At 35.6% G+C, this 14,503-nt stretch overlaps 1 protein-coding gene and 1 pseudogene across 1 annotated transcript; one reads left to right on the plus strand and one right to left on the minus strand.

Moving 5' to 3' along the window:
• Positions 1-373: 373 nt before the first annotated feature.
• On the minus strand, positions 374-4,123 carry LOC127160007 (SLAM family member 5; the record flags this gene model as incomplete). Its single annotated transcript, XM_051102695.1, has 3 exons — positions 4,111-4,123; positions 898-1,221; positions 374-658 (listed from the first exon to the last, which is right to left on the minus strand). Coding segments are annotated over exons 1-3 (622 nt in total), but the record flags the coding sequence as incomplete, so codon positions are not given.
• Positions 4,124-4,206: 83 nt separating this feature from the next.
• Positions 4,207-9,219, plus strand: LOC127160001 (uncharacterized; annotated as a pseudogene).
• Positions 9,220-14,503: the final 5,284 nt, after the last annotated feature.

Here is a 14,503-nt window from a genome sequence, read left to right on the forward strand (position 1 = left end):
AATGCTGATTCAGTTCTGGCTTCCTCTTGTGTCTGAACTGCATTAACACACATGTTAAAACAACAGTTTTAATAATATTATATCAAAATTTCTGTCTTACAAAAAGATCAATTTGTATAGATTAATTGTTTGTTCTGCTGACCTGTTTTTCTACATTTCCAGCTGATGCAGCAGTACATCACAACTGTAGCTAAAATCAACAGAGACCCAGCAGCAGTAGAAATCAGCACTATGTAAAATAAAGGTAGACCCTCATCTGTAATGAGCAAAATGAACCATTAGACTGATCGAATCTGTTTGCCTGTCAAGAAACACTATGAAACAATGACTTGATAGATCAGCTTAATTGCTGATAAAATCAATACCAGCATACCTGGACATGGCTGACAGAGTTCAGTGATGTTGAAATGTTGAGTCTGGTTGCTGATGGGATTGTTGATCACACAGCTGTAGGTGTTTTTATCCTGATATTCCACCTCCAGAGGTAGAGAGAGACTGATGCTGAGATCAGACACACTGATGCTGGACAATAAACTGTTTCCTTTGTACCAGGAGAGACTCACATCACTCACATTCACCACTGAACACAACAATGAACAATTCTGCTGTGATGATGATGATGAACAGTCTCTGTTAATGTTAGGAACAGGCAGATGAGCTGGAAAACAGATAATGAACAGAAATATGGATAAATGTAAACAACAGTGTTATTTACAGTGAGAGCATGTCATCTAAAACTATAAAATGATTAAACATTTCAATATGATTATTCATAGTTCTGTAGACATTCTCAACATTTGTGTGTGTTAATCAACCTCAAACCACAAACACAGTCAAAATGTTAAACCCCAAATATTCCTTTAATAAAACAATCTTGAACAAATGGTCTGTACTCACCATAAACATAAACATTGAATGTTTTTGATGACAGTTTTTCTCCACTTATCTTTACTTCATAGAGTCCAGCATGTTCAGTTGTGATGTTTGTGATGGTCAGAGATCCAGTTTGTTTGTCCAATTTCAATCTGAATCTGAATCTCTCATCAGTACCATTATATGTAAAGAAGATGCCAACATCTCTACTGATTTCAGCTAGCAGAGACTTTTCAGCTATAAAATTCCATAGTATATCATCGTCTTCATGTATTTCAGCAACATTAGTTTTTAGAGTGACAGAATCTCCCTCCATCACTGACACTGGTACTGACTCACCAAACACACCTAAAGAACATGTTTATTCACAGATTAGGGCTCCTGATGGTTTACAAAGCCTAAAATCAGATGTTGTCTGTAACCTTTAAATATGAACTCAAGTATAGGATGCAAAAGAAAGGTGATATTCATGTACAGAGAATGTGAACCAGTAATTTGATCTTTAACATAAACATCTGCAGTTACAAGACAAGTCAATTAGTCAATTGACATTTTCAATAGTTTCATATTTTTGTATTTAGCTTATTAAAACAGGCTCACTGAAAACAGTAGCAGAAGTGTTATTACTGTAAAACAGGAAGAAATTAAATCATAAAAATGTGTTTGTAACTTACCAATTAGATGGCAACTACACAAACAGAACAAACCAATTGTCTGAAACATTGTCTTCAATTGTTCTGTGAAAAGTCTGATGTAATAATATGACTATCTGCTGATAAAAAAAGCCTGATGTGTATCCTCCCATGACCCAGTTTAGCCCTCCTAGTTCATACACACTCTCTGATATGTTTAAAAAATAAATAAATGAATAAATAAAGAAATTAATTAATTAATTAAAAAATTAAATTTAAAGTATAAATAAATTAAGTATATTGTATTAGACAACCTGAGTTAAAGATTTTAAAATGGTTTTATAACCATTCAGTTGTTGCAAATGACAAAGATCATCTGATATTATTGCCATTCTTACTTCTTACTGAAGAATGGCACGAGCAGCTCAACATCTGAGTCAAACTGAAAGCTGCTGTGGTTGTATTTCTTCAGAAATCTGATTTGATCTGTTAGATGGACAAATATCTTGTGCATCAATAGCCTTTTTTTTTTTCAGCCGGGTTTATTTTGTAGGTGAAGGGCTTCTTCCTGTGCTGTGGTTATGAGCCTCACAGGCACAGTCTGACTTCCCTCCTGCACAGAATAGATTTACAATCAAATTAAATTAATTGCTGAAAAGTCAGGTCAATTTTTGCTAATCATTAATTACTGAAGCCCTTTTATTGAAAATCTGTATGACTTTGAAAAGTCAAAGACACAAGCAATAGCTATTCAATTTACTCTTTAACATTCATGCAGCAACGCAGACACAAATAAAGCCACAAGCAGTGCTGAAATGACCCGGGCTCACCACAACCTGGTGGCTTTAGGAAAACAGCAAACAGTGAGCAATATGCATTTAAAGCGGTATATAGGAGGAATACATCAAATAAATTATATGTGCCTAACTTCCTGCTGCCAACTGGTGGTGCTATGATTATAAGTGAATTTTGACCTTTAGATGTCTTCAGGTCAGGACTAAAAATCTGAAGTTTGGTGCAGACTGGACTTTGTATGTTTAAGTTTGTGTAAAACAAGTAATTTCCTGTTGCCAGCAGGTGGCACTATGATTATAATGGATATTGGCCTTTAGATGTGTTCAGACCAGGACTCATCAAACATGTGAAGTTTGGGGCAGATCGGACATTGTATGGCTGAGTTACAAAAACCTTTTCCATGGTGAAACATCGAAATTTGTTAAGCCGCTACACCCTTTAATGAAAACTCAAGATGTTCACAATTTAACATCACTAGTTTGTTACAGTGTACAACATGTCACTTCCTGTTGCCAGCAGGTGGTGCTATGACTATAATTACATATGGGCATGTAGATCTCTTCACTTCAGGACCCTTATTAAATGTGAAATTTGGGGCAGATCGGACATTGTATGCCTGAATTATAACAACTTCCTTTTTCGTGGCAAAACATAAAAAATCTTTGCAATTTAACATCACAAAGAGCTTTAGAATACACTGGGGTACTTTTTTGTAGGTACTGGTGTGTTACATGTGTCTACCGAATTTCATGCATGTATGTTTAACGCAGCTCAAGGGGCACTTCTTTGAAATGTTATAGGTGGTGCTATCGAGCCATTTTGCAACACCCACTTCTGAAACCTGTATTAAATGTACATTTTTGCCACTTCTAGGCCGTGCACAAAGTTTCATTCATTTTCGAGCATGTTCAAAAATGTGACGAAGAAGAAACAGCAATTGCAATAGGGATCCTTGGATCGTAATGATGCAGTAATAACCGTCTCATTACATCACAGGTGTACTTTGCAATGTCTTTGATTGCTCCATTATGTGATTAAAATGACAAATAGCACCTAATAAACTTCTGATTGATTAGCTGGGCCCGAGCAGCAATGGTGCGAGAACCCTATTGGAATAGTTTAGATTCTTCTTCTTCTTTTGAATCACATTTTTGAGGGACCCTCTAACGAACTCCTCATAGAGATTTAATGAAATCAACATTATATTTGGTCAGTCTACTCTAAATGTCTTTGCAATGGTAAATTGTGAAGATCTTGAGTTTTCGTTGAAGGGCGTGTCCGTGGCGGCCTGTCAAAGTTTGATGTTTCGCAATGGGAATAGAAGGTGTTGTAACTCAGCCATACAATGTCCAATTCTCCCTAAACTTCAAATGTTTGATAAGAGTCCTGGCCTGAACACATCTAAAGGCCAAAATTCAGTTATATTCATAGCAACAGGAAACATCATGCTTTGCACTAACTCAAACATGCCATGTTCAATCTGCACTGAACTTCATAATGTTTGGTGAAAGTGCTGGCCTCAAGACATGCCAATATCCAATTATAGTCATAGTGCCACCACCTGGTAGCAGGAAGTTTGGTAAATATAAATGACTTAGACATATTCCTTCTATATTTACCAATTTAAATGCATATTGCCCACCGTTTTCCTAAAGTCACCGGGTGGTGCAACACTTTTTCTACATACAATGGACGAAAAAGAGCTTTTAACAACACCTTTCACATTGAAGGATTTTTTTCTTTTTGGAGTTGTTTGTTTAGTTAGTCTAAACTTTAAACTTTATCAATCCATTGGGACGTCACACCTCACTCTGCACAGACATGTTAATCAGGTTTTTAGAACATCTGAGAATTTACATACTGCACTTGTCAGCTGTTGGTGTTGGTCCGTGTCTGTCGGCACAGTGTGAATTGTCCTTTTAGTGACAAAACACTTTTTATTTTCTACATCATCTGCATTCTGTCAGAATGAAGGTCTTTATTTTGTGCACCATATTGTGTGCATACTTCGTGCCTGGTAAGACACATATTTGTACCACTCTTTCTAATAGTAGCTATAAAGTATAGTACAGTAGCTATAAAATATACTTTAATATACAGTAAATAAGTACAGAAATGTATTGTTTCTAACTGTTTTAATTAGCTATAGGCTATTTTTAGACAATACAGTGTGTTTTGTGTGAAGACAAGTAGTGGCATCTTAAGTTTAAAGTTTGAGGAAGCCAATTAAAGTGATAATATTCATAATTAATAATACTCAAACATTAATCTCTGCATGGGTGTATAGTATGTTTATTAAAAGTTCATCCATCACTCACACGTTTGTCTGAGTGAATGTGTAAATCAGTGTTCTTATTCTGTTTTATTTTGCATGTGTCATACATTTTGAGACATATTTTTCTACTTACAATCTGTTATTTATCCTTCAGTTTCATCTGATGTTGGTTCAGATGTAGTGCCATTGTCAGTGATAGAAGGAGATTCAGTCACTCTATACACTGGACTTATTAAATCCCAGCAAGAAAGAATGAAATGGTATTTTCATGTTGATCGCATTGCTGAAATCACTGGAGATCAGAGTAAGATCTGTACAGATGAACAGTGTAAAAGAGATTCGGAGACAGACTGAAGCTGGACAATCAGACTGGATCTCTGACTATCACAAACATAAGAATCACAGACACTGGACTTTATAAACTACTAATTAATAGCCATAACACTGAAATAATCTTTGGTGTTTCTGTCAGCGGTAAGTCTTTAAGTGAATGTAAAAAACAAACAAACAAACAAACAAACAAACAAACAGTTTGTAGAGTTAAAATCTGAAACATTAAACACTTCAGTTAAATCATTCCCATTGGTGAACTGTTAGTTTTGACAGCCTCATGCTGGTTTGTATTTCAGATGCTGAACTAGATAAAATAAAGAAAAGGGAGGGAGAATCCATCACTTTAGATCCTGGTATAATAAAACACCCAAATGATGTGATAATGTGGTTTTTTAATCACACTATCATCACTGAAATCACTGGAAATCACAGTAAGATCTGTACAGATGATCAGTGTCCTGACAGATTGAGAGACAGACTGGAAGTGGATTATCAGACTGGATCTCTGATCATCACAAACACCAGAACCACAGACTCTGGACAATATAAACTACAGATCAACAGCAGCAAATTCAACATCAGTAGGAGTTTCAGCGTTACTGTCACTGGTTAGTGTCATTTAGTACATGTACTATTGCAGATTTAGAATATAATTCGATATTTTGAAGTTGCTTTGAGCTATATCATAATTGAGATCATTTTTAGCAACTTAATGCACACTAAAGTAAATGAACATGAACATTTTAATGATCAAGCCCAATGGCTAATGGGTGTGAAAGTTCCACACATTTTTGGCAAAAGTGCTGCTCCACCCGTTTCCTCTGTATTTTAGTCATGTAGCACTGATTTAAAGTATGCACTGTGGCTTAATATAGCTTGAACCATCCACAAAAGGTTGGGAAGGAACTTTATTTGATTACTTCTGTAATAAAGAGACAGAGGCCCAGAAAATAATGAACAGAGAAAATAGAACTTAAATGCAAATGATGAAGTTAGTGACAAAAAAATAGCAAAATAGCAAATCAAACAAAACTGACTGCAACTATGACAGTTTCTACAGCACTCTTCCAAAAATGGCTTATAATAAGCTGTATGTTTCTTTTTTCAGATGCATTTGGTGTTGATACACATGGTGTGTCAGTGATGGAGCAAGATTCAGTCACTCTGCACACTGATGTTAAAATTAATCAACAAGACAGAATTAGATGGTACTTTTATGATATCCGAATAGCTGAAATCATTTATAACCACAGTAAGATCTGTACAGATGAACTATGTAAAGAGATATTCAGAGACAAACTGAAGCTGGACAGTCACACAGGTGATCTCACCATCACAAACATTAGAAAAAGAAGATGGCGTTTATAAACTTTTGATGAACAGCCGTAACAGTTACAAGATCTTCAATGTTGCTGTCAGAGGTGAGTCATATGTGTTTTATACTTAACTTACATTATGTTTGTATAGAAATGGAATTGAGATTGACAAATCATAATTGTGCATTATGCCTGACATTTTCCAAACACACATTTAAAACGGTTGACCAATCACAACACCCTGGTACTGCTGGCCAATCAGAGAATACTGCACTTTTCAAAAGACGGGGCTTCATAGATACAGGAGCTAAGAGACCAAATATGTGAAAAAATAAGCCTATTCTAGTAGACCCAAATAGAAAATCAAGACTTGGACATAAAAGGACATAATAGGTCCCTCATAAAATAACCTTAATCAACAAGATTTACTACAAATGAAAAAAAAAAAAAAAAAAAAATAAAAAAAAGTTTCTTAATTAATTAATTGCTTATGTATGTATCAGTACATCAAAACAGTGACATTGCACAGTCATTGCAATGGATTGATAATTTACATTCTGGAATGCATTTGTGCCAGCTGTCAAAGATGAGCCATATGAAAGCATCTCAAACAGCACAAGAATTTGGTTAAGGTGTGCCTTGGTTTCTTACTTCATTGCCCTGCCAAAACAGAAAGCATTGTTTTTAGCACTTATATGCAGACTTTGCAATCTTTTAAGAGAGCATTTGTAAATCAGTGAATGTACAATGAACAAAACTCTTATGAGCAGTTTAAACGCATCTGATCTGCAATGAAAATACATCTAAATAGCCATAATTATAACTATTACAGGTAGGATAAGTGATTTCTGGTAGCCAGTGTTTATATTTGAAATCACCAAAACAAACACGCCCCTACCCCAAAAGGGTCTCACCCCTATTTTAATAGCTCTGTCCCACACATACGTACGCAACCCAGGCAGCGATCATGGTGGAATCTGCTGTGCAATCACCAATTGCATATGAACAAACGAGTGAACTGACACACGAGCATATTGAAGCAAAAGGCAACATATATTAGTTATGTGAACCAAAGCAACATATATTAGTTATCACCCATCAACAAGAAACAAAGCAACCTCGTCGCCTGATCGCAGGATTTCCAGCCCCTTTAGTTCTCTCCAGCGCAGGAAAGATGATCCACGGGTCCTACTTCTTGCCTTATCACAACATTTCCCAATCCCAGTCCTCTGCATATTTCTTATGTATCTCACAAACGACGTTTGTTCTATTCATCTGTAAATCTCCTGCAAAGTGGACATCAAATGATATTCCACCATTCAGTTCGAAACGAGTGTATATGTTCCATTCAGAGGGCAGCGTGCAAGACGTGAAATTTTATTTGTATTTGTTTACAGAGGCATATGCTGTCACACTTCTCTAATAGCCTAAGTTTGGTCTGTGTGTGAAGACGCCGCATGAATGAATGTTCCGAAGTGATGTAAAATTCACCGGATTTCCCCTGCTCAGAGAGTAGGGAGCAATGCACACTGTGTAGGGACCATGTCAACAGGAATACAGTTAATGCTCGGAGCTCACTTCTAACGAGCTGGTGATCTAAATCAGGTGTGTTAACTAAAAAAGACATGCAAAATATGCAGGGGGGCGAGGACTGGAATTGAGAATCGCTGCCTTGGCGTAGACTTTTTTGTTTTTTTTAATTCGCCATCTCTGCCTTTCTGTCGTGACTCGGCACAGCTATGACGTTTTGTGCACTGAGCTCTCTCTCCTCCCCATCATGAGTAGACATGCCCCTTACTGATGATTGGCTACAATTTTGTTTTGGTAATCGGCCAACTTTTATTCACACTTATCTTTTTTAAAAAAAAACATTTGCTGTTAAAGTGGAATTTGGAGAGCTGTCTCAGTTTTAATTAAACTGAATAAACAATTTCAACTGCTGATTTGTTAATTCTAAAAGTTTTGGTTCCTGAGATTATGACTTTTAATTTCTATTTCTGATCTTTTTACCTACAGCGTATTATCTGTTTAAATGAGGATTTGATGTAAAATGCAAAAACATGGATAAATGTTGCTTTTCAGACTTATAGTAATCACTTTCTTGTCTAAAGTGTAGTTTTGTTTGTTTGTTTGTTTTTGAACACAAAAAGATCTTCCTCCAGCTGTTTGTTTGTGTTTCAGGTATTTCTTCTGATGAACGAGATGAAATGAAGAGAAAGTCAGTGGAGGAGGGAGAATCTGTTACTTTAGATCCTAGTGTAATAAACCCAAATGGTGTGATGAAATGGTATGTTAATGACATTCCCATTGTTGAAATCACCGGAGATCAGAGTAAGATCTGTACAGATGAACAGTGCAATGAGAGATTAAGAGACAGACTGGAGCTGGATCATCAGACTGGATCTCTGATCATCATGAACACCAGAACCACAGACTCTGGACTATATAAACTACAGATCAGCAGCAGCAGATTCAGCATCATTAGGAGCTTCAGTGTTACTGTGACTGGTGAGTGTCATTTTAGTCATTCAGTGCCTTAACAGTTTTAAATACTTAAATCGTCCAGGAAAATGTTTTTATTGTGGATCATCGCTCATCTTTAAACATGTTTACAATTTTGAAGCCTATTGTTAATAAGAAAAATGCATATTACTCAGTTTTCCTATGAAAGTCTATGTTGCTGAAAAAACCCCAAAAAAAAAAAAAAAGACAAAAAAACAGCACCATGATATCTATATCTATATCTACTAAAATTATTATTATTATTACCTTTTACTAAAATTATTATTATTATAATGAATGTGACAATGTTTACATGTAACAAATGTCTACTGAAATTATTGGTTATCAGTTGATCTCTAGTAATAATGGCTTTCTGTCTTTAGCTTTTCCAGTTTCAAGAGTACGTTCAGATGCTGCAGCAGCAAGTGCTTCTGTTATTGGTGGTATTATTGATTTTATTGTTGTTCTCCTGATTATAGCTGTAGCAACTTAGTGCTTAACAAAAGCAAGTATGCAAGTATTACATAGAAGTGATTGTACAAAATGTAAATATAACATTTGTTGTGCAAAAAGAAATGTACAAATGTTCAAGTTTGTATTTTTATTCTATTAAAAAAAACGTGTGAGATTTTTTACTTTTTCATTGGATTTTTTTCATTCTGATTAATTGATGTATTCACATGAAGGTTTTACAATCCAATTGAGCCGTCAGTAATCTCCATGTAAAACTGACCGTGCAGACCAAACCATAGAGCAGGGGTGGGGAACCTTGATTCTGGAGGACTGGTGTCCCTGCAGAGTTTAGCTCCAACCCCGAAAATCTGTATTCTGAAGACCTTGGTTAGCTTGTTCAGATGTGTTTGTTTAGGATTGGAGCTAAACTCTGCAGGGACACCGGCCCTCGAGGATCAATGTTCCCCACCCCTGGCGTAGTGACTTGAAACATGGAGGGATGGTAGTACTCACAACGCTGACAACGTGACCAAGTCTCACCCTAATTGGCTGGACGGGGGCGCTACAGCAACAAAAGTACAAAATCACTCATAACTCCTAAACTGTCAGTCACAGTCAGATCCAGGCTATGTGAAGTTAATATCATCTTTATCGCCTTCACACGCATGTCAATGTGACCCACTTTTAGCATTATGTGTCAGTGTCATCACATTCTGTTTAAAAATCAGTCTTATTTATATGAAATGTGTGCTGGTGTTTCCAGTGTTGTGATGCTGTTTTAACTTCAAACTCCACCAGATGGTGCCATTTATCAGTTAAATAAATATCATAAGGCAGAGGTCTCAAACTCAGTTCCTGGAGGGCCACAGCTCTGCACAGTTTAACTCCAACCAGCTCCATTTCACACCTACTTGGAAGTTTCTAGTAATCCTGAAGACCTTGATTATCTGGATCAGGTGTGTTTGATTAGGGTTGGAGCTAAACTGTGCAGAGCTGTGGCCCTCCAGGAATTGAGTTTGAAACCAGTGTCATAAGGTGTAAACATCAGTCAAAGTTATCAGTTGCTCTCCAGTAATAATAATGTCTATATGTATCACTGCAAAGTCTTCAGGTCCTATAGCAGGAATACAGTGCATGTTGCTTCTGTTCTGCTCGTGGCTGCAGTTGTTGGTGTTCCTTTATTGATGCAAGTCCTAAATTTCACAGAACAGATCACAAAAGTAGACTGCTTAAAGAAAATGATATAGGATGAACCATGATTTTTGCCAAAGATCTGAAATGAAACTGTTAATTTAACAGATGTGATAACAGAAAAAATTGATATGGAAAAAGCTGTGTTAACATACCTGAAATGATACAGGTTTTATTGTTTAAAGGTTTGTCTACAAATAATGTGTCTAGCCCAAAAAGAACTCATATTTTCATTAATGGAATGTCTCATTATAATAATATGGACAATATTATAACCTACCACACTTGCACACAATAGATGAAAAGACGTGCACGGTATTCCAGAAATACATGCAAGAAATGCACAAAATACATAAGTGCAAATGACAACACATGCTGGTCATACTGTAAATGCAATGAATATACATGCCAAGCAAAGCATGCAAGATAGGAAGAACGAAAGACGGAGCAAGAAGTTTGAAGGAATGAGAGTCGAGTTGAGCAGGATGAATAAACATCATTAAATAACTTTGGACTGTAAAAAAAAAAAAAAAAAAACTAGTGCTAAAGAGGCATGTGTGTCATGTGGTAGTGTAGAAGACTTGGACTACACCATCATATGCAGGGAACTAGGCCAAACTAAAATAACACCTTAAATATGAGTAAAAATACAATTTATGACAGAAACTACATGTTAAATAATTTTATCTCACATGGTTTATTCAAACATGAATGAGGTGGTACTACACCTGGTTAATTAATACAGAACTCAGTGTGAGAAGCAAAAACATCTGTATGCTAATATGCTAATATACCATCCCAGATAGCACCTGTACATCTGCAAGATGTCTGTTAAAGATCTCTTGATATGGAAAGCATCTGCTGTGTACAAACATCTGGCAGACGTCTGTAAGATGTCAGTTTTTCATACATTCTAAATCACAAACATCTTAAAGACATCTAATATACGTATATTTGAAATCTGATAGGAGACATCCAATAGACATATTGCAAATTACAGACACAAAATACATCTTGCAGATGTAAATGCAGACATCAAATAGACATCTCTGTGATGTGCATGTGGTATCAGAGATGGGACCCTGTCTATTTGACGTCTGGAAGACATATTTTTTTTTTAATTGTTTGCTCATCGTCTATAGGATGTTTCCTATCAGATGTCAAATAGTTGTCTATTAAAGGAAAGAAAAATAAAGGACGTGACATGTTGCCAAGTATGGTGACCCATACACGGAATTTGTGACCCATTCAAGTGCACACATACAGCAGTGAGTAGTGAACAAACATGCATACATGTGATTTAGTATGTATGTAAAACAGACATCTTACAGATGTACGTGTGCTATCTGGGGAAAGTCCTCAAATAAATGGAGCAGCAGATTGAAACAGACACTGAAAACCCAGATAGCACATGTACGTCTGCAAGATGTCTGTTAAAGATCACTTGATCTGGAAAGCATCTGCTGTGTACAAACATCTGACAGACATCTGTAAGACGTCAGTTTTACATACATTCTAAATCATAAACATCTTAAAGACATCTAATAGACGTCTATTTGACATCTTATAGGAAACATCTAATAGACGTATTGCAGATGAGCAAACACTCTAAAAAATGTGTTTGCTGAACTGCAATACGACTGTTGGGCACTTCCTATGAATGTATGTAGAATGTATGTAAAAGTGACATCTTACAGATGTCTGTCAGATGTTTGTACTCAGCAGATGCTTTTCAGATTAAATGATCTTTAACAGACATCTGGTTTAGGTCATTTACTGCAATTCATTTGTTTAACAATGAATGTTTTCCAGAAAATGTATTATTGTGGCTTTTCTGTTTAATGACTAAATTTCCTGCACTTTTGTTAGAAGTTTTCACACAATTTTTGAGGAAAATCTATCCTTTTTCTCTGTTTGAGATTATAGAACAAATGTAGGACAGAATGGGGGACAGAATATTTAGTTTGGTAATGCGAAAGCTTTATATTTAATTTTCTAAACTGTTTTAGCAGTGTTTATTGGTTTACCAGTGTCTATCATTGGCTTATTGGCTGCTCTGCTGTGAGATCTGTTTGTAGAGACAAAATGTGCAAAAATTGTACATTTAGGGCAGCGGTTGTTTTAACCGAAAATTGTCTGTCACTGAAGGAAAAATCTGAAGGTCGTCCGTCACTTTGACAGATGACACTGAGGGTGATCTATTGTAAACTGTAGCTGTAATACCCACTCCTGTCCAGTTGGTGGCGAGTGCACTCCCGTGTGGCAGCAGAGCACTCAATCCTGTCATGAAATGGACAGAATTTGAAGTCTGATACTTTGTTTCTTATCAAAAGTAACAAAGCACAGAGCTCAGCCTATTGCGATTTATTGGATGGGAGGCAAACTATGTACTGTTCATTCAACTGAAAACAGCATAAACCAAAAGATCAAAAGGGATTTAAAAATCTATATTGGTTCATTAAATTAGGAATTTATTAAAATTGAGAAATCAAATTTTTTTTTTTTACCAGTACTAGAGTATTTGAGTATTTTGTTGTTTTTAAACACTGCACTATCACCCGGTAGGTTCAAAACAAAAATAAAAGCAATTAAATGTGTTATTATAATTAAAATATGAAAATTAAAATGACTGGTAATAATAGATTATGACAAATTTTTTACAACCATGTCCGTTAAAGTCTAGCATATATAGTCATATTAGAATGATTTCTGAAGGATCATGTGACACTTAAGACTGGAGTAACAGCTGATAAAAATTCAGCTTTTCATCACAGGAATAAATTCTATTTTAAAGTATGTTAAAATAAAAAACATTATTTTATTTTGTAAAAACATTTTGCAATATTACTGTTTTTCTATATTTTTTATCAAATAAATGCAGCCTTGATGACCATAAGAGACTTCTTTAAAGACTATTACAAGTCTTACTGACCCCAAACTTTTGAACAGTAGTGTATAATATATATATATATATATATATATACATATATAATTTTATTTTACTTTTTTTTTATTTTTTCTGAGTGTTGCACATCCTATTGATCAAACGTAGGGTTAATCCATGAGAAGTGAATTACGATTTTACATTCCTTATTCTGAAATTAGAATAAGGATTTAGGTGGTTTGCATAGCCTCAGTAGTCCCTGCTATGATTGATTACACCATTCTGTAGGCAAAAATATCTCTCTCCAATAATGTTTCACCAGTGATTTATTTATTAGTTCCAAAGGTTCAGCGATTCATTTAATAGTTCAAAACAGATGAGACCTACCAGTGAACATCTGCATCACTTCACAGTGCAAAAAGTAAACTTTTACAAGCATTGAAACATACTCACACACAACATGAGTTTTTAATGTCTTCTACAAGAAGGTCCTCTTCAGGATGTGGGATCTAGGTGTGATAACACGCTTCTTAGAAGTGACCTTTGCTAAGTTCTACTGAAATACCACACTGTTATACAATGTGAAATTCATGGATAACAAGGTTAATCTTAATCCAAAGCATGACATTTTATTATTTCACAAAGAAATGTGCTTTTAAATGTCGAACTTTACTTTAATGGTTCATTGTTGCATAGTTAAACTGTTTTGTTAGCTTCATATAAGCAGGAACCAAGAAGAAAACAAAAGGCCCAGATGCAATTTTCACACCTACAGTCATCACATGCACATGCACATGCTGCTTGTCCAGCAGAATCTACAGTTTCATCATCAAACCACATTGTTTTCCAGATCGGACGTTAAATAACAAGTTTCATTTTGACTCCCAACTGGGTTCAAGCATTGCTTGCATTCAATCACAGTCTCAGCAAAAGCACATTTGGACTTCCCATTTGGAGTTTCCCACTTGTTCCTCACACAAGCTTCATTATCACATTAAAATGAGATAAACTGCAGACTTTAATGGAAAGATCAACTTTTCAGAATAAACAGAATCAACGTGGATGAGTATAAAAGAAATCTCGTTGTTATCATAATAATCAGCACTCTTCATGTTTACACAAGCATCAACAATAAATGTCTGAACACAAGGCATATTGTTTAGCTGAGATTGGTGTAAATGCACTTACGCCACTAAGCCAATAAACCAGTCTGTGAGCCAGTCTGACGAACTGTAAATGTAACCGTTTG

The sequence above is a fragment of the Labeo rohita genome, unplaced genomic scaffold, assembly GCF_022985175.1.
Source record: "Labeo rohita strain BAU-BD-2019 unplaced genomic scaffold, IGBB_LRoh.1.0 scaffold_275, whole genome shotgun sequence".
Classification (NCBI taxonomy): domain Eukaryota; kingdom Metazoa; phylum Chordata; class Actinopteri; order Cypriniformes; family Cyprinidae; genus Labeo; species Labeo rohita.